General features: G+C 44.3%; 2 protein-coding genes across 4 annotated transcripts in view; both read right to left on the reverse strand.

Annotated features, from left to right (window-relative positions):
- Positions 1 to 1,393: 1,393 nt before the first annotated feature.
- On the reverse strand, positions 1,394 to 7,998 carry uraha (urate (5-hydroxyiso-) hydrolase a). 3 transcript variants are annotated; one of them, XM_064313405.1, is made up of 6 exons: positions 7,847 to 7,971; positions 6,431 to 6,510; positions 4,191 to 4,323; positions 2,768 to 2,910; positions 2,470 to 2,605; positions 1,394 to 1,907 (listed from the first exon to the last, which is right to left on the reverse strand). In XM_064313405.1, exons 3-6 carry the CDS (start codon positions 4,242 to 4,244, stop codon positions 1,818 to 1,820), a joined length of 423 nt encoding a protein of 140 aa, XP_064169475.1. In that variant the 5' UTR covers positions 4,245 to 4,323; positions 6,431 to 6,510; positions 7,847 to 7,971; the 3' UTR covers positions 1,394 to 1,817. The 3 variants fall into 3 exon arrangements, with proteins under 3 accessions (XP_064169475.1, XP_064169476.1, XP_064169477.1); XM_064313406.1 differs by lacking the exon at positions 6,431 to 6,510 and having other exon boundaries at positions 7,847 to 7,998; XM_064313407.1 differs by lacking the exons at positions 4,191 to 4,323; positions 6,431 to 6,510 and having other exon boundaries at positions 7,847 to 7,980.
- Positions 7,999 to 8,174: 176 nt separating this feature from the next.
- Positions 8,175 to 21,080, reverse strand: part of LOC135242364 (RNA-binding Raly-like protein) — a 69,169-nt gene continuing 56,263 nt past the window's right edge. The window contains exons 4-8 of the mRNA XM_064313403.1: positions 18,603 to 18,769; positions 15,689 to 15,802; positions 14,077 to 14,246; positions 11,838 to 11,891; positions 8,175 to 11,684 (exon numbers count right to left, since the gene is read on the reverse strand). Coding sequence (XP_064169473.1) covers positions 11,853 to 11,891; positions 14,077 to 14,246; positions 15,689 to 15,802; positions 18,603 to 18,769 — 490 coding nt within the window. The 3' untranslated portion in view covers positions 8,175 to 11,684; positions 11,838 to 11,852. The remainder of the gene's footprint in view (positions 11,685 to 11,837; positions 11,892 to 14,076; positions 14,247 to 15,688; positions 15,803 to 18,602; positions 18,770 to 21,080) is intronic.

Consider the following 21,080-nt stretch of genomic DNA (forward strand, 5'->3'; position numbering starts at 1 on the left):
TTGAAAATACAATATTAATTTGAAAATACAATATTTTCAAATTAATATTGTTAAATATTAATTTAAACACAATGTCAAATGTTAACCATGTATTTTACTCCACTGAAGAGAGTATAGTCCTAAACTCCGTACCATTCTCTTTCCTATTATATCAGCTGCACTAATATACATTAGTGAGCTATAATTGCATTCAGACAACATATACAAAAGATTTTTTTAAAATATCAGTCCACTTGCCCAGCAGGGAATGCCTGTTATCACAGTTCTTAATTTTAGTGGTGTGCAGGGGGGGAATCACAGATTCCAGAAGATTTATCTGTGATTCCAGTCTGATAGAAGAAAGAGGGAGTTCATTTCTTTCATTAAATGGAATGTGAGAGCACCTTCAAAAAAATACTTTTCTCTTTCGGTTTGTCATTTTATTTATCCCTTGAAGTAGTGACCATGCCTCAGGTCAACGGATTCCATGATTCTGTCACAATGCAAACATGTTTAATTTCCTTTGTGACAATGTTGTGTGTTTCAAGCAGGTGGAGGAGTAATGGATTTCAATCCTTAGACTAAATTTCCGAGTTAATTTAGCAGACGGCAGTTAGTTCACCAGTACTGTATAGGCTGTCACAAGTGACGTCCCTCCCCAAGACTTGGAAAACCATCACTGGCAGTAAGTCATTGGACGCTACACACGTAACAACACTACAGCAAAGAAAACATGAAAAAATGCCTGTGCCTGCCACTGAGAGACAGTCTTGCTTAAGGTGTGTGCGCGTGTGCATGTGACCTAATGCATGCTCACCTCTCCAACCCAGGTGGGGCCCCACATTGGTGCACTCAGAGGTGGTGCCCTTTTTTCATTTTTCACCCCAGCCACATAGAGTCTGTGCACACCACTTCCTTGTTTCAATGACTGTCAGTTACATTTGTTTTCCCACAAAGGTATAACTAATGTATATACATTTCAAAATGATCGTTTTTCAATATTAAATCAAGTTTGCACATCTGACGCTCAAAATGTCCATTGCGACGACCGCAAATACAAATCTGAATTTTATTTTAGCTGTAATAATCAGGGCAAGCTGCTGAGATAGAGGTCTAAACGAGCAGCTAGTATGGTTTCCAGATTAAAACTCACCAACGATAATTTGAGGCCTTTTCCACTCATTTGTGAATTCAAAATGTGGAGGAAAACAAACATCCTTTTTTATGTGGGTCGCAGCACCATTATTTAAATATTTATCAATTTGCCCTTCGTTTCAACTCACAAGTCTTCTACACAGAGTGCTAGAATGCACTTTCAATTAGAAACTAAATATGGACTGAAAATAAACAGTATTTTCACTACTTTATGGTGGCAACTATGGTTATATTTCCCCATGAATTGCACTGAAGCCTCTTGATTTCATGAGCACTTTAATTTAATTTGGTTTCCATAATTAGCGTCATCAGCGTTTTGAGGAGTAGGCGATACTAGGAATGCAGAGCAAGTGGAATCGTAGTACCAGTATTTGAGATCACTCATGGGCAGGTGCTCAACCTGAGAAAACGTACATATTCCAATACGTGCAAAGGAAGCACCTCCCAATATCATAGATACCCACATGAATATGTGCTAAGAAATCAAGCGTAACTTCAATTTAGCAAAATAATAATTTTAAAAATGCTGGTGTGAAAATCTTCTGAGTCTGAACTGGACCCAGAGTAGATTAGCACTACATTAAGAAGTGGAGAGGTGGCAAATAGTGAGTGGCACACGTAAAATGAAGATCAGAGACTCCAAAGTCCAGTTCACGGGGTGCAGCTGTGAAAGACGTCTGCTTCTAGCTCCCCCTGTACGTACTGTAGGAGAACCGGCTGAGGAGCAGGGGAAGATGAAACTTCTGAGTCGGATCGGTTATGGTGAAGACAATCTGCAAACAAACAGACATACATAGCAGGTGTGGTTAGGATGAAATCTAAGGTATGTAAGGTCTAAAGCAGGGCAAAACACTAAGGTGAAACTAAACTACAGCTAAAATGACATCATCTTATAAACAGCTGTACAACAACTGCTGTATTTTATCATAATAAATCCTCGATCCCATATTAGGTTCCATTCTATTCTTAAAAGCTGTGTGTGAACTGAGAAACACATTCCTATCCTTCTATCCTATCGCTGATTGAACAATAGCCGTCCGCCTGTTGTGCAAGCTGTGCATCCGGTGTACTCCTCTGATGCAATGAGAAGATGCCTCCCGCAGACCCCCGCATACTCATTACATAAGTACAGGTGCACAGGTGTAATTACTGAAAAGGTTACATTAATATGTAAATATACATCTTTAAGGGTTGCAGTGAAAAGGTTACATTAATATGTAAATATACATCTTTAAGGGTTGCAAAAAAATATCATTTAGTTAAAATTTGGGTCATTTATGGAAAAATGTTTGGAAGGACAACTCCAACCTCACCCTAACCTCACTCCTCACTCACCTCCACATATGGGTAGAAGCACGTCTGACTCAGGCCTTCAAAATACTGCCCAGTTTCAAATCGCATCTTGTACATCCCGGGAGTGAATGCTTCTCTGGTGATAAGGTCTGGACAGCGGCCGTCATCATTAGTGGTCCTACACAGACCATTTTAGTGTTACTTTACAAAAACGAGACACATTCCAGTACAAATACAAAACTGGCTCACGTTTGCACATTCTCACTCTCCAACACAGAATTGGACACAACAGTGTGAAATACATCACTAGCGTTTCCCTTTTTCAGGTCTGCTGTCCTACCCTGTGGTGAGTAGGTTCCAGACTGCCAGGTGTGAATCCAGTCGGTGTAGGCTGAGGGCCATTCGGGCCCCTGGGACCCCTTCACCTGTATTCAACACATGAGTGGTGAGGGGGCTCCCCTGAGGTGTGGCCATGTCTGAACACTGCACAGGAAGAAGCAAAACAGAAATTCAATAAGAACAGCTACTATCTTCACCAGGTTCATATAACTGGTTAATTAGGTAATGGGAGTGTAAGAATATGAGATGTTGTGCGAGTGTGGAGAGTATGCATTAAAAGTAACATTCCAAATAATAATAATAATAATAATAATAATAAGTTAATAAATGAAAAGTTATAAAGATATACGAAGAAGGGAGAAAAAGTAAAGTTAGTGTGTGGAGGGTTTTATATGTGCCAGTACGCGTATTGCTCATACATAATTGGAGGAATTATTTGAATGCATTTCGTAATATCAAAACAAACTTGAAATGTACAATAAAAAAGTTTTCCCCCTCGTTTTCAAAATTCAAAACGCACATTTACGCAACAATTAATAGTTCAGCGGATCCCTGGTTCAAGACCTATAGACTCTAAATTCAAAATCCATGGTATAGACAGATTTTTGGGTACGTGACCGCGCACATGTCTGTATACGGAAGTGCTGACAAAACAAACTGGGCACGGCGGGGAGGGGAGATGGAGTGGGAACTGGCTCAAAACTACGCGAAACGTCAAGAAAAATGTCGTGCTGTTGGTGGTCAAGTAGGGTCTTAATTTTTACGTATACAACCAGAAAATAATTATTTTAAGCCAACCACAGACTCTTGTGGCTGCAAGCATTACGTACTGGACAGAAACACCATTCGAATTCCCCACGTTTGGAGTGCTCTACTGCACTATTATTTCTGAAAAATATATACTGATCTGCATGCAACACACAAAGCTAGAACTATATAAGCCAAGTAAGTGAAGTACCCCAGAACGGAAACGCCTGACGTCAATGCTAAGGGGCTTGAGTTAACCAAATACAAGTTAGCTGCGCAGAAAAAGTTTATACGTATAAATACAAGTTAGGCTATAAGAAATCAGTGTTCTAAAGAAATTATGAGATAAATGAAACACAAAAGGGATGACTGGGGAGAACTTCATTGCGTTCAACTGCGATTACTGGGTCCAGAAAATTCGTTAAATAAATGTTGGTGTGCTGCAAATAGCCTAAGTAATGCATGACACCATATGACGCTATGAATCCAATAAGTGAGCAAGCATTCTGTAATACTCGCCCAAATAGCAAGCGTCTCCGGACCGGATCCCATAGGGTACCCTACGCTATTAATGTATTTATAAGGGAAATGGCATTGTGGGAAGTGTGGACCCTTTAGTGAATCTGAGGTTAATGTGAGCCGCATTTCATTTAGGAGTTATAAAAAGTGATAACTACCTGGTTTTCTGCCAGAAGATGGTCTTTTATGCGTTGAAGTCGCTTTGTATTCATGTGCGAAGCCTGGCTGGCTGTCTAGAGCCTGCCTCACAGCGTGTCCACTCCCAAATAAAGCATTGGTCAATTTTGCTCGCTGTTGTTGTCAAAAAAAACAACAAAAAAAACGTCATAAATCATTACGGGACAGCTGACAGCAAGGCACGCGTGCACACTAACTTATCGACTCACTGATGCCAATCGTATCGGACCCTTTCAGAAATAGGACAGTCATCTATGCGTTAAAACCCAAAAGTCTTCTAAGAGGTGTTATGCTTTTAAATGTTTGAAAATAGGCTTGCTGTATACATCCATCTTGCATTAGGCCTACATCATAAAATGCACGGTTTTAAAAATACGTTGGGTAAAGTAACTGGACACTCATTCCCTGATCCTTCATAACGAAAGTCGTTTGTAATGCGTGTTTTTTATTTCCATTTCATCACATTTTAACTAGTGTTAGTAACAATTAGTCGTATGCTCAATTAACATATAATGTCCTGATTTCAAGAAGCAGCACCTTCCACAACTAGGTTACTCTTAATGATGAAAGTTTGACAGTACATACATACAAGTTAAATAAATGGTAGTACGAAAGTTACCAAAAGTTTCCAAAATTTCCCCTGTTCATGTTTTGACCTCACAGAAATATGATTATAATTCCATAACACTGACACTGGATTTTTTAAAAAGATTCCTTTATAAAAACACAGCGTTGCACTTCAGAGATCATTTGTGTTCCAATGGACTTCGTACTTCTCAGATTGTACATGTTTGCGAATTTTAGCAGGAGGTCAACCCAAAAACAGCAGTCCAAAATACACCCGAGGAAAGATACACAACACACTTAATTGCTAACTATATCAGTAACCTGGGGTTTCAAATTTTGTCTGAGTATTGGTGAAAAATCCAATGCTGGCTCTCCCCTTTTGAGTTTTGTCAGGTCAACAGCAATATATTCCTGAGCACAGGATGGTTACTATTTCAAGCACAGAAGAATGAAATGTAGCAGTTTCTGTTACACAGTTTACCTTCCCACACCTGTATAATTAACTATGCACCTTAGCATATCCATAAACTTGCATGAACAGGTTGTCAATGAACAGGCTTCATGGAGACCATTCTATATTCATATTTAATATTACCACTATTCTTGCATATTGGCACCTGTAATCATGGGTGGAAAATGTATGATTTATGTTCTCACATTTGAATTTACTTGCAAACTGAAAAATACAAAATGTGTAACCTATACATTACCGATTTGGTATGTGCCAAAGTGTGGTATATACCCTCCAAAATAGGTATTTGCCCACCAAAAGTATGGGAACACTAGAGTGAAATGTGTTATTTTTGCTGTACACTCAAGGCATTTGGATTTCAGATCAAAAGATGAATATGAGACAGAAGTTAAACGATATAACATACACACGTAAATACCATGAAATAAAAGCTGGTTGTCTGTACTTTTGTCTCATATTCATCTTTCGATCTCAAATCCAAATGCCTTAAGTATAAAAAGTATACAGCAAAAATAATTTCACTCTACCGTTCCCAAACTTTTGGAGAGCACAGTATTTAAAATATATTTCAATGTTTAGAATGGGGACTGTCAGATAAAATACGTTTTCATTTTTTTCCATAGGTCCAAGATAGATAGATAGGACATTTTCACGGTGTTATGTTGTGAGAAAAATATTAAAACTGCCTAGATTCGGCTACCATTGTTATCTCCAGACAGTACTGACACGCTCATTTTATTTGTCAAGAACTCCACATCACGCTAGTGATGTCATAATACAAACGTAAACTCTGCTGCCCTCTCGTGGATTAGTTAGAGATGACAAGTAAAACGTACCTGGGGAAACCATCATCACAACCTGATGAAAGGAAACTCAACTGACGAAAAAGAAACCTTTGATCAAAATGCAGAGAATAGTAAATAAAAAAAAATAGGCATCTGTCTTGTTTGGCTAATTGTCCAAAATTTTGTTTTTTTTACTTGTGTTTAACAGGCTACCCGTTCAGCAAAACACAATAGAGCAATCAATGCACTTTGAGATTGTTCTAATCTCTGACGTTATTAGCCTCCCATTTTTAAGGGACGTTGGCTCTTCTCTGCATGTAGAGCTGAGGTTGTTCATGGGCATTAGTGTTTGCATTAGCTTTTATATCTCGGGGCGTGTCTTGGTAGTGTCACGCACTTCGGGAGCGGCATCGAACTGAAGTTCTGGAGAGCTTCAAGTGTCTGTTGTGTGGTTTCTTTTCAGCAGCCAATGTAACCCTTGGAAACAAAGGGTATATTCAAGAGGACCAAAAATGCAATGTGAACATTTTAAAACAGAAAAGGTGTTTGCAGAATGCTGCAGGTGTAACAGATGAGCAGGGAAATATCAAACTAACTATGCTCTTTATACTGTGGCGAATTACATACTTTAAGTCGTTGCAGTGTTATCCCACCATCTAGTGAAATGAACACTTCTACCCCGTGATATGCCACAAAATATCTCTCAAGGAGTGTTGCAAAACAGGAAGTCATTCAGGGTGAACTTCCTGGTCAATAGAAAAACATTCAGTATATAACAGTCTGCCTATTGAATATAAGCACAATCAAGGACCAGGGATCATTTTTATTTTTAGATTTTTATCATTATTTGTCTCATATTTTGAAAAAGTGTGTGTGTGTGTGTGTGTTGCACACCTGACATATTTCTTAACCTTGTCTGCACACTTACAAACAGATTATGCCATTTTATCCATAATTATACCAATATTTGATTAAGTTATAGTCCAGTTAACTCATTCAATGCAACAGTAGGGCGGCCAGTTTGGGAAAGGATCACAATAAGGGTTCTGGGTTAAATATGTGATGACCCCATTGCTAAAAATCTTGTCTTATCCTCGATTGACCTGTGTGAGAAATTTGGCGCTTGTGTGGACATAATTATACACAACATTTTGTATAGACTCCTCAGTCAACGAGTGTTTGCGAGTGTACCAATGCCATTATCTTATAATTCCTCACGATGATCGGAATTGGTGGAATGCATTTTCTCTCTACGAACATTTTTGTCACAATGTGAGAGTTAGACCAACATTTTATAAGTGATGGGACAGGTAACTCAGACTTGCAGGGCGGCCATTTTTGGTATTCTGTGTATAATCTGCGATTTCCTTAAAACAACCGATCTCCCCTGTGACTTGTTCTACCCGTTTGTGAAATCTGCCACCTGTGTCATAAAACGCACAATTCCAGTCGAAATGGCAACTACTATGAGCCCAAAAAGGGCACTTTGCATCCTGACTTGCGTTATTTTCATACGCACATAACAGAAGCAAAGCAGTTAGGGAACGGAGCCAAACGAGAGATATTCGAGAGATAATCAACGTCCTCTGCAGTTGAAGACCCCCCTGTGAGGTTCCCTGCCCCGGCTGAAATGCCCTTTTGGTTAAATTTATTTGATTTAAGAATGGCGATCCTCAGTTGTTTCAATTGGGGACTCGCGTTGAGCGCCTAAAAATGAAAGCTGCATTTTAACTAATCTACACAATAATCCACACAATAACTAATCAATGCGCGTCACTGTAACTTTAAACAATTTCAAGCAGCCCAATCTTACCTTTGATTTAATCTGAGGTAAACATCTCCACGTGCAGATCTTCCGTTTGCCTCAAGTTGTAAGTGAGAGGCCGAAGAGCCAAGTTTCCTCCCAACACGTGACACGTTTCTCGACACAAAGCGCTAAGGAAACGTGAAAATATTCGATTCTCGACGAAGTCCTCTTTATCAGCAAGCTGGTGTGGCTTTTCAGCACTCTTTGTTAGGTACCACAAGGTAATTCGCTTAGATATTGGTAAGGCCAAGTAAACATACGTTGATTTTTTTTAAAGCAAAAAATATGTTTCTTCCCAGATGATATTATGATCAAATAAAACACCCAGGATCCGTTATAATCAATATGAAAATACCTTTACTACTGTTACTGTTTATGCGTTTCCACTCAGCTTTTTATGAATGCAAACAAAGAAGTTAATAATTATACAAATAAAAAAAACCTACCAAAACAGCACTGGAAGTAGAGGATAACAAAATAGTTTTCAAATAATGAAACAAAAAAAAAACAAATACAGGATTAAAATCAGACTGAGCTGACCAAATACAAGAAAGTTTACAATATTACACAATATTACACATCAACCCAGTCAGATCACTCAGTCCACAGCACCTTATACATGGAAGGAGAGATGGGCTTATATCATCTATTACACATTACACAAGGACAGACATGGACGTGATGATCTTCCTTACAGGCCGGAAGGAGACGGTCCCATTCCCTTTATTTCAACAACAGCAGTTTTGCTAGCAGAGCCATGCTTTGATATTTTAATTACACACTGATAATAATTTACAAAACACCTCTCTAATGACAAAGCAGTAACCATTTTTTTGCGGAATGGACACGGTTCGTGTTCGTTTATGTTGATAACCTTTGTTCATGTATTCACAATGCGTGTGAAGCGATGTATGTTTCTAAAGACGTGGTAAAGGCTCAGCTTCTCCTCCGAAACCTCCCCCAGGTAAGGCTTTTGAGCTCAGCGGTGAGGAGAATGGCGTACTGGAACACACCCCTTTTCTTTACGGCCCCACGTCTCCACAGTTCAGCTACCGGCCTCAGAGAACTCTCAACGCGCAACAGGATTTTCTCATAAAGGTTCAAAACTCACCTGGGATGTTGCCAGACATCACCAAGTGGGACCACAAATTATATGGTTTTATTTATTTATTTATTTGTTGATTTATTTTGCAGCTTACAATTGTCTCCTTGTTTTAATTGAAAGTGCCAGCTCTAGTCAAATGTATTCTCGACTATACTGGCTTGAGAGCAAACTTTGCTAACTCTGGGAACAAGTGCACTTAGTTAAAGTGGGTCTGTTTAAAAGGTTTAATGGTGGTGTTAATGTCGGTTTAAAAGAGTGTTTGAATGCTCAGAGCTCCAGTGAAGGGAAAACCGTTTTGGCACTGAGCCATTGCAGACTTGGACAATGGGCCAAATCGCAGATTATACACTCCCGATTGAACTCACTAAAAGCGCTTCTCCAACGGCATTAAAAGGATAGAGCTTTGGAGAGAACGGCTGTATTCAAGGTCTTTCCACTCTCGACACATGCACCATGTGACGTGGCACACGAACAGCAAGCATCACTGCAGCATTCCCATCCAACACTTCTTCCCCCTAACTGTGAATTTACGATCAGTCAGACCTGGCCCCAGGGTTTTGGTGGCACCAAAACAAGAATGTCAATGTGGCATGTGGCAAAAAAAAAAAAGAAACTTGGAATTGTGTGGCGCAGGGGTGGGTTGTGTCCCTAAACGAATGCATATAGTGTTTATGCCAGTGGCCAACTCTGGGATCAGTTCATCCTGTCACAAGCACAGAGGATCAAAGCATGTCAGCACATTAAAGCAAGAGCACTGGTTCCCAAATTTGGTCTTTGGGACCCATTGTGTTATACTAGTTTTCATTTCAAACTGTTAATACAGCCGTGATTATGCCAAGCCGCTAATTGTCCTTAATGGCTAAAGCCATACTATGTCAGAAAAAGCTATGCCCACTATGAATGGGAAAAAAATGTGCCTTGTTCACAGCCTAGGGCATTTATTCAGCTGGATCAAGTAATATTTTCATTTTCTGTGGAAATCTGGTCACTAAAACAACAATTAGTGGAAAATGAAATGTTCAAAGACAATGCAAACAACAACAAGCCATACTTGAACTGCGTTCAAATTATGTTTAAGAGAAAATTATAGTAGACCTTAAACACATGTTTTCAGCAACCTTAATTTTTCCAGGTAAAAGATTAGCTGGAAAAAAAAAACCAGCATAGCGAGTTTGGGAACTACTGTGCTAGAAGACTCCTGTTCACGAAAAAACAAATTAAAATCTGACGGAAGTCCTATTTAAAGTTTCGAGGCCGTATCAGCAAAAAGGGTTTTGTTGGATGCCAGGCAGCCATTTTTACCTCGAGCCCCGCAGTCCTGTGTCGGCGGAGATGTGTGATTAATAATTGGCTGATAACAGCGTGTTGACAGCTGTTGTCATGCTGACAGGGATTCAGCTGACAGCATTAAACGGGGCTTCTGGTACAGATAAAATAAAAGTAGCACTGAGACCTCTGGGAGGCTCAGGGCAGCGTTGCAGTTAAATTATGCACATTTGCAGGCAGTCGTTTTAATGCCTTGTCACAAAGTTCAAAGCCTGAGCCTTTCAGTTCGCAAAAAAAAAAAACATAATGTATATATATGTACATTCTTCAGGGCACAAATCAACTTGAACCGAGAAGATTATCGTATTGATTTATTCTGTATTCTGCATATGTGGTGACCTTTGCAAAGAGGGATTATAATCTTTCAAATAATTTCACTTTCCTATTCTGCTTTATAATTGCTTTTAAACAGATAAAATCGGCGTGCGTGTGTGTATGTGCGTGCGCGTGTGTGTGTGTGTTTGTGTGTGTGCGTGTGTTTGTGTGTGTGTGTGCATGCTTGTCTATATGTGTGTGTGTGTGTGCGTGCGCGTGTGTGGTGTGTTTGTGTGTGCGCGCGTGTGTGCATACGCGTGTATGTGTGTGTGTGCGTGTGTGTGTGTGCGTGCGTTTGTGTGTGTGTGTGTATGTGTGTTTGTGTGTGTGTGTGTGTGTGCATGCGTGTGTGTGCGTGCGTGTATATGTATGTGTGTGTGTGCATGCGTGTGTGTGCGTGCGTGTATATGTATGTGTGTGTGTGCGTGCGCGTGTGTGCGTGTGTGTGCGTGTGTTTGTGTGTGTGTTTGTGTGTTTGTGTGTGTGTGTGTGTGTGCGTGTGTGCGTGCGTTTGTGTGTGTGTGTGTATTTGTGTGTGTGTGGTGTGTTGGTGCGTGTGTGTATATGTATGTGTGTGTGTGCATGCGTGTGTGTGCATGCGTGTATATGTGTGTGTGTGTGTGTTCAGTGCTAATCTCAGGAGAGAACATCTGTAGGAGATATGAACCTCATTTCTCCAAATAAGCTGTAATTACCATGCCCGCACATTCCTCACAGATGGCAGATTTTTTTTTTCAGGAGTGCAGCCACAACTCTTCTAAAGAGGGGGAGGTGTAGGAGTGCCAACCGTGGAGATGTATTCAAACAGGTAGTGATGGATATGTGGTGGCCCAATGCATTTTGGGAGAAAATATGAACAAGGTGGAGGATGAGTGCGGGAGGCCAGGGGGGACCAGTAGACATTTTTTGTTTTTGTTTTGTTTTTGTTTTTTTACAAATGTACAACAGATAACTAGAGTCCTGTGACAACGAAAGTGGGTGAGGCTGGAGACAGGTGTTTCCATGGCAACTGCTGGACTGGCGATGGTCACCCCCCTCCCTCCCCCCTCCATGTATAGTGCTCCCCACTTCAGCTCTGTCACCGGGCTCCTGCTTAGTCTGAAAAAAGACACACCATTTTAATGAGAGGTCTGTGTCTGGCAGGTAGATGACCAAGAACGGTCCAGTCACAACAAAAAGAGCAATTACTATGCATTTGTGACTAAAGAGAGGACAAGAAAGGTTGGTGCATTGATTGTGTTTTGTACATACCTGAGCTGCAGATTCTCACATGTCATCCTCCAGGTCCGAGCTGTGATGATTCATCTGCGAGAGAGAACGGATGCAATCAATCGACAACAAAACACTGTGTTTAAAATCACAAGCATACACAGTAGCCTACTCTACCAAAGGCCAAAATGGAATTTAATGACACCAAAAATGAAGAAGAGAGCTCTTTTGGCTTCCATAGGCACGATGGCCGCACTGTCCCTCAAAGCCCACAGTGAGTGGAGAGAGCGGCGGGGCCAGTTTCTGTGTTTGCGACAGTTCAAAGCGAGCGCCAGCTCCTTGTTTACTGCCTGTTTGCTGATTGGAAAATCAAGAACGACAGTCAATTTCACAGCCGCGGCTTTCGGGAGGGAAAAACAAGCGGCCGGGAATGAGGGACAGAAGCCGCCGCACTCACACATCGCTCTAATGAACCGACATGTGGTCCCGTCCCGGGGGGGGCGGACGGGGGGGGGGGCGGCAGCTCTCCTCCATCATTTTAGGAAAAATCAGAAATCTGACGTGTGAATTTACATTTAGTGCAGAGAGAGAAAGGTATGGAGAGAGAGAGATACAGGGGGAGACAGAAAGAGAGAGAGAGACAGGGAGAGAGATAGAGAGACAGGGAGAGAGGGGGAGACACAAAGAAAGAAGGGGAGAGAGACATAGAGAGACAGAGACTGGGAGAGAGAGGGGGGAGATAGAGAGAAAGAGAAAGAAAGAGTGAGACAGGGAGAGAGACACAAACAGAGAGATAGAGAAATAGAGAGACAGACAGAGAGAGAGATCCAGTAAAACAGGAAGGAGGTAAGATGAAGCAGTGTATTGGGGAATATTTCCAGGTTAATGTGTGTTTAGGCACCATTAAAATGTGTATTAAGATGGATCGTTTGTTGGTTTTGGCACACAGGCACACATACGCACACGCACGCATGCTCACACACACACACACACACACACACAAACAAATGCACGCAAACACACACACACACGAACACGTTTGCATATGGGAAGAGAGAAAGAAAAAGAAAGAGAGGCAAAAAGATAAATCATTTCAGTGCCGTAAGTCTTTAGGCATGTGTGTTCTCTTCCCATCCTCGGTGCAAGTTGTGTCAGGGAAACAAAGGTGCCCCAAATTAGCCAGGGCGTGACTGGAGTCCCACAGTCAGGTGGGTCTTGCAGCGCAGCCAGTTAATTTATGCCTCGCTACTAAGCGCAGATATGGGAAGTGATAGAAAGTGCTTAATGTGTCATGCAGGTAGGGACACACTTGAGAGTAATTACAGATAATTATACTCCTTTTTTCAGAGGATAATAACACTCTGTATACAAGTCCTCCTAATTTGACAGGAGGAAAAAATGCAGAATAATCTTTCTCTTTCATCCCCTCTTCCTCTTTCAGCCTCTTGCTTTCGTGTATTTTTAGAACAAGAGGTTCCAAATGCTGGTACCTACACCACACTATCTCTCGGAAGTACTGCAAAGAAAATTTCTGTTCGTGTGTGTGTGTGTGTGTGTGTGAGTGTGTATGTGTATGTGTGTGTGTGTGAGAGTGTTTCCATGTGCACAAGTTGATGTTTGTATATTAGACTGTGTGTGCATGCATTTGTGCGTTTGTGTGCGTACCAGTGTTTATATATGTGCACAACAGTAAATCTGAGGAGACATTCTAAGTGCTAGTGCATCTTTGCATGACACAATTCTTGTCTGCGCGAGATGTGAATAGTTTTGCATTTCCAAACTCTTGAACGTGATTTATCAGTTGTCAGGGCAATTTACTACACTGCTGTTCTCTTTATTACGCTTATCTCTCTTTCCCCACACATCAGCACCAATCCTCAAACCATTTAAATCCTCAGTGCCATTAGCCCAGTCTGTCTGCAGTGTGAGGAGAGGGGGGAAATCACTCACTAAAATGGCTCAGCCTCACGAAAACATCTGTGGGATAATTCTGTTTTTCATTACGGTTCAAGTGAAAAAACGCCTTTCCCCCCCCCAGTCCATTGTGCTCATTACATCTTAAAGTTCGGTAAATGAATGCTTGTGTGACTATTTAGAGAGCTTGAGTTACTGGGGAAAGACAGAGAGAGAGTGTGTGTGTGTGTGTGAGAGAGTGTGTTGGGGGTTAGGCTGTAAATCTGGGTAGAACTGCGCGCGAAAGGATGATCCGTGCTTGTGGTCCTGACGTCCAGTACCGCACGGTTTTGTCCAGCAGGGGGAGCTAAAGCGTCGGCATGTTCACCGTGTGGCGGTCATCGTCGCTCGCCTCCCCGAGCTCCGGGCTCTCCCCGCCATCTCGGTCCCGTCGGACGCGGCGGTGGGGGCTGTGGCTGCTGGGGGAGCCGTCGGGACTGCTGGCCAGGCCGTGGTAGGGCGACCCCGTCAAACTGCCCTCCCGAGTCGGGGGGGACCCTGAGACACACACAATCAATATGGTCAGTGGATGGGTGGAGCGGGAGGGGTCTCTCTCTCTCCTCAACACCTATTTATGTTAAACCAAAAGGGGGGGGAGGAGTCTCTCTCCTCAACACCCTTTAATGTTAAACCAAACGGGGGGGTCTCTCTCCTCAACTCCCATTAATGTTAAACCAAATGGGGGGGGTCTCTCTCTCTCCTCAACACCCATTAATGTTAAACCAAACGGGGGGGGGTGAGTCTCTCTCCTCAACACCCATTAATGTTAAACCAAGCGGGGGGGGTCTCTCTCCTCAACACCCATTAATGTTAAACCAAATGGGGGGAAGGGTCTCTCTCTCTCTCCTCAACACCCTTTAATGTTAAACCAAACGGGGGGGGGTCTCTCTCCTCAACACCCGTTAATATTAAACATGACAGTCTCACCACACGTTTGTGCCATCTTGCTGTCCCGTTCCTCAGGGATATGCACCCCTGTTATATAATGCTGGGTAATTTCTAACTGTTTGCCAATGGCCTTATACAGGACGAGCCACAGAGCCCTCCACACAACAAAACCTGTCGATACCTCCTCTCTGTTCCCCTCCTGAAGTTCACGGGAGTTAGCCGCCGCAGGTAGCGGGAGGGAGAATGAATAATGGCCCGTCTAATCTAATTCCACTAAAAATATAACAAATATCAAACGGAGAGGTTTAAAAAAACTCACAATTCATCTATCATCCAGACGTTCACTAAGCAAACCATTAGTCCCCCGAGACCCACGCTTCGACGTTTATCATACGGAGGTAACTAACAGCCTGAATAATATCCAAAAAAACTGCAAAATAGTTCAGAGCCTGGAGAAGCTCAGGTGGGGGTTCTTCATGAGTTTGCGCTCGGGCCAGACACCCCCAGCTCCAGATTCAGAGGCATTGATTGGCTGTCAATGACACGAGGCAGAATCGATGGTGAGAACATTAAGGGGGGGTGGGTGTCATTAAAGAGAACGGTGACCCTAGAGAGATGAAAAGGACTCATTGTGCAAATGCATCACTGTTGTCCGTCACCCGAGGGTAAGCATCGGAGATTACAGCGACTGTGTCCACAACAACGGTGCCCTTTACATTCAGCACGCACAAAGGCACAAAACAAAACGCGCGCACACACGCGTGCACACACACACACTCTCAAACAAACACACACACGCACACGCACACACACCCATACACACATAGATGCACAAACACACAGGCACGCACACGCACACGCACGCACACACACAAGTCAGTGCAGCTGAACAAGAGCCTGCAGACATCAGAGGTCATACCATTTTGTGGCTAACCTCCTGGGGCTTTTGTTTCCTCTAAGCTCAGTGCCGCACTGAACGCACATCCCTGTGCCAGGGAGGACAGCGAACTTGCGCATTCCGAACACAGGGGGGCGCCCTCTCACACGCTCACCAGTGCGATCCCTCCTCTGTCTGTCCATCCTGTCCAGGCTCTCCAGCAGCCCATCGATCTGCACCTTAATCAGAGTCAGCTCCCTCTTTATTGTCTGCAGCTCTTCCATCTTCACTGCAGAGAGAGAGAGAGAGAGAGAGAGAGAGAGAGAGAGAGAGAGAGTGAAGAGAAGAGGGAGAGAGAGAAAGAGCAATAAAAGAAAGAACAGACCCGGAGAAAGAAATGAAGGGAGAGAGCAGAGAGGTGGTAAAAGAGGACAAGGGCAGGGGGGGTGAGGAAAAGAGAAAAGAGAGTGAGAGGGTGACATTATTGAGCTGTAGGTTCGTCCTCTGCTATCTCTCCACCTTTGTTCCCTTGGTGATCGCTAAAAAAGCCCATTCTCAGCCGGCCTGTCGCCGCTTTAATGTCTCAGCATCCCCTGCCCTCGCTCTGTGCTGTGATTTTGGAGAACAGGCGGCAGACCCGAATAAACCCGCTCCCCTGAAACGCGCACTGAGTCACTGTCGCCCCCATGCAAGAAGCTTTTTGACCTCCGAGATACAAAGGCAAACTAATTTGACTCTGAAGCGAAGGCAGTAAAAACTATTAAGGCTCGTAATAAACCAGTATAAACAATTCTTATTTGTTATGCACTATTAATTTGGTATAATTGCACGCCCTGATAGGCTCGGCGCGATTAAAGGAAAAAGGGCCTGCAGCAGAGAGGCTTTTAATGGAGGGACCATCTGGTGCCTCTCGCTGTGCCCTGGAGCTCTCAGCACTGCCGCCCCCATAAAGACAAGCCATTACTGAGGGAGGGCGGCGATGTACGCACGCACACTTACACGCTCACATACACATACACGCTCTCATACGCGCTCACATACACATACATGCACCCATACACGCTAACATACACATACATGCACCCATACACGCTAACATACACATACATGCACCCATACACGCTCACATACACATACATGCACCCATACACGCTAACATACACATACATGCACCCATACATGCTCACATACACATACATGCACTCTTACATGCTTACATACACATACATGCACCCATACAAAGGCTCACAAGCACGTTCACATACACATACATGCACTCATACACGCTCACATACACATACATGCACACATACATGCTAACATACACATACATGCACACTTACACGCTCACATACACATACATGCACACATACACGCTCACATACACATACATGCACCATACACGCTAACATACACATACATGCACACTTACACGCTAACATACCAACATGCACATACACGCACAACACATCATGCACCATACACGCTACATACATACATGCACACTACACGCACATCACAACATGACACCAACATGACACTATACATACACATACATGCACACTTACATGCTAACATACACATACATGCACACTTACACGCTAACATACACATACATGCACCCATACACGCTAATATACACGCTCACATACACATACATGCTCTCATACATGCTCACATACACATACATGCTCACATACACATACATGCTCTCATACACGCTCACATACACATACAGGCACTCATACACGCTCACATACACATACAGGCACTCATACACACGCACATGCACATACAGGTACTTATACACACATACATATTCAGACACACACGCGAACACAGATACAACAGTACCCACGCACACACATCCACATATTCACGCATACACTCAGAAACACCACACTCACCTCTGTGCCCACACATTCCCTGTACACACATACATAGAAACACACATATACACATACACGTGTGTGTGTGTGTGTGTGTGTTTTTTTGCACGGACATGCAAAAGCACGCACAATCTGGATTGGCGTTTGAAATTTCTAAACTAATCTTCTATCATGCCATGCCAGCTGCGGTACAGAGCTTCAGTTTGAAAGACGCGTAATGTTGGCAAAGGCATTGTTCATTTACTTTGCACTTCAGATAGCTCCTCATCAGCATCTGTTTGCCCACACAAGATGCTGTCACGACGACTTGAGCGGCCTGACACCGAAACAATACAAAGCGCCCGGCCAACAAAAAACATCTCCTGCCAAAGCTGTGAGTAGTGAATTTCATCGCCGTGAGAGCTTTGGCATTGAAAACACAGCCTCTCCGAGTGCTTTTGGGCCCATTGTTTCTGCGAGTAATCAGTGCACCCCTGCCCAGCTCTTCAGTAAGTGATCAGTCAATCTTTGCTTTGTTGTTTCTGTGAGCGATCAGTGAATCCGTGCCTTGTTGTTTCTATGAGTGATCAGTGAATCTGTGCCCAGTGTTTCTGTGAGTGATAAGGGAATTTATGCCCAGTGTTTTTGTGAAAGATCAGCAAATCCCTGCCTAGTGTTTCAGTAAGTGATCAGTGAATGCAGGCCCAGTGGTTCTGTGAGAGATCAGTGAATCCAGGCCCAGTGTGTCTGTGAGCGATCAGTGCATCCAGGCCCAGTGTGTCTGTGAGTGATCAGTGAATCCATGCCCAGTGTGTCTGTGAGTGATCAGTGAATCCATGCCCAGTGTGTCTGTGAGCGATCAGTGAATGCAGGCCCAGTGTTTCTGTAAGCGATCAGTGAATCCATGCCCAGTGTGTCTGTGAGTGATCAGTGAATTCAGGCCCAGTGGTTCTGTGAGAGATCAGTGAATCCATGCCCAGTGTGTCTGTGAGTGATCAGTGAATTCAGGCCCAGTGTTTCTGTAAGCGATCAGTGAATCCATGCCCAGTGTGTCTGTGAGCGATCAGTGAATGCAGGCCCAGTGTTTCTGTAAGCGATCAGTGAATCCATGCCCATGTGTCGTGAGATCAGTGAATTCGGCCCAGTGGTTTCTGTGAAGTGGAATGAGGTCGGAATCACCAGGTCCAGCGTGTCTGTGAATGACCAGCGGCCGTCTCTCACATTTGGCCCTGCTGGAGCTGGAGGAGCCGGGCCGGGCGCTGCTCTTGGACAGCAGCCTGTCTCTGCTGCGCCGCAGGCCGGAGGAGGAGGTGCGGGGGCGCTTGGCCAGGGCGGGCCCGTGCGGGATGGAGGTCAGGGAGGCCGGGACGCGCTGGTAGTCATACACCCTGTGGGGGGGGAGGGGGAGGGGGAGGGGGGAGGAGGACACAGTCAGTACCCGCCGCTTCAGCGGCGCCTTCTTAAACGCCAGCAATTACTGTCAGAGAAGCGTTCACAGAGACGGGCTTTAATGAGCTATCGGACTGCCCAAACAATCCGATATCGATTTGTATAAACACGCATTCGCTCGGCGAGAGGTGTTGTCTGAAAGCAGCTCTTTCGTGAAAGAGCAAAAAGCAAAACGGCAATTAACTCATGAGTCCATCGGTCAGAGTGCAAGTCAGTGCACGCCTGCGTGAGAGATGGGGCGCTGTGCGTAAGCGCTGAGCGCGGGTGGTGTGTGTGGTTTTGTGGTGTCGGTTGGTGGCGTGGTGTGTGTGTGTGTGTGTGTGTGTGTGTGTGTGCGCGCGTGTGTGTGTGTGTGTGTGTGGAAGAACACTTCTCACAGCGGGAGAGTGAATTAATCTCTCTCCTGTGATGGATGATTCCTGAGTATCTGCCTGATGGTGGAGAGAAGTAAGATAAGAAGTGAGAATTTTTTTTTTATCGTACCATATGAGAAAAGATAAGTTGGAGGGAGGGATACAGAGACACTTATTTTCATATGTGAAGCACTTCGTATCCTTTAATTAAAGACTTTACACATTTTTTAAGGCTTTCCCAGGGAAGCGAGAAACGTCAACAAAACCGGCAGACAAATTTGAGACTGTGAAGCAGAAATATCACATGGGCTCCTGACTGGACTTCAGTGGATCTGCACAGACTGCGGGGGTCCTTAGCTGTCCATGACCACGAAATGCACTTTTGTACGTCGCTTTGGATAAAAGCGTCTGCTTTATGAATGTAATGTAATGTAACGGTCGGTGTTTACTGTGTCACTGGGACACAATCCGCTCCTGTTTGCTGTTTGCCCACAAAGAAAAGAGATCTTACCGCCCGGAGACAATGGGCAGCGGAGAGAGTGAGTCAGAGGACTGATTTTGCACTTGTCCCCCCCCCCCCACCCCCCCCGAACCTGTCGGCGCCGTCAACATTTCCATCGGGGCTAGCGTGGGCGGGGCTAGCGTGGGCGGGCCGTGCGCACCGTGGATCGGTCATCCTCAGACCGCGACCGCGACCGCGAGCATCACTCGCGGTGTCAGCGCGCGCGGGAGCAGAGAGGACAGGAAGTTATCCCCGTTTGAAATCATCATCCCTCCGACTGAACGCAGCCTCCGCGCAGCCTTGCTCGTCACCCGCTCCCCCCCCCCTCCCCCCCCCCTCCTGGGAGCCCCACCAGGGCCGCTTCTATCCGGCCGTAAATCAAATTGGTACTGTCAGCAGGAATCAAAAGCTTTTTCATACACGTCCCTGAGACAATCGCGGGGGGATTTTTTGAATGCGTACCACTGCTGCTTCGGATGGCAACCAGAGAAAGGTACAGAGTTAAAGGACACCTGGAGATCCATTCCCCCCACCCCCCTCCCCCCCCCAAATCCCTAGATCCATTACTTTCATTTTGTGTGTGTGTGGGGTTGTGTTCATGTGAGTACGTACTTTCATTTGTGTCTATGTGTGTGTGTGTTTGTTTGTGTGTGTGTGCATGTGTGTGTATGTATTTGTGTGGGTGTGTATGTGTTTGTGTGTGTGTGTGTGTGTGGTTGTGTTGTGGTGTATCATGTGCTTGTGTGTTGTGTTGTGTGTGTGTGTGTGTGTGTATGTATTTGTGTGGGTGTATCTGTGTTGTGTGTGTGTGTGTGCTGTGTGTTGTGTGTGTGTTGTGTGTGTGGGTGTGTCTGTGATAGTATTCTGTGTCTATGTGTGTGTGTGTGTGTGTGTGTGGCATGTTGTGTGTGTGTTGTGTTGTGTGTGTGTGTGTTGTGTGTGTGTGTGTGTGTGGGTTGTGTTAGTAGTACGTACTTTTGTGTCTATGTGTGTGTGTGTTTGTTTGTGTGTGTGTGCATGTGTGTGTATGTATTTGTGTGGGTGTGTATGTGTTTGTGTGTGTGTGTGTGCATGTGTGTTTGTGTGTGTGTGTGTGTGTGTATGTATTTGTGTGGGTGTATCTGTGTTGTGTGTGTGTGTGTGTGTGTGTGCATGTGTGTTTGTGTGTCTGTGTGTGTGTGTGGTGTGCTCCAGGGCTGATAGTGAGGTCACATTTAATCATCTTAATTAAAAGTGGTATTGATCCCCCCCCCCGCACAGCCAGGAGAGACACACCATGCGATCAATCAGGACTCCGGGGGACCGAGGAGGACCAGGGGGCACCGGGGGTGAGGGACAGCTGGCAGGCTGCAGCGTGGCCGGGGGGGGGGGAGACTCACGCTGATCAGGGCCAAA

This window comes from Anguilla rostrata, chromosome 16 (genome assembly GCF_018555375.3).
Source record: "Anguilla rostrata isolate EN2019 chromosome 16, ASM1855537v3, whole genome shotgun sequence".
Lineage (NCBI taxonomy): Eukaryota > Metazoa > Chordata > Actinopteri > Anguilliformes > Anguillidae > Anguilla > Anguilla rostrata.

What these genes read in the sequence shown, in the direction of transcription:
- uraha (XM_064313406.1), bottom strand. Translation starts at nt 4,244, where the DNA reads ATGAATACAAAGCGACTTCAACGCATAAAAGACCATCTTCTGGCAGAA. An exon ending in TGGAACCTACTCACCACAGG is followed by an intron (nt 2,606 to 2,767) that starts GTAGGACAGCAG and finishes TGGTCTGTGTAG; the next exon opens with GACCACTAATGATGACGGCC. An exon ending in GCTTCTACCCATATGTGGAG is followed by an intron (nt 1,908 to 2,469) that starts GTGAGTGAGGAG and finishes GTTTGTTTGCAG; the next exon opens with ATTGTCTTCACCATAACCGA.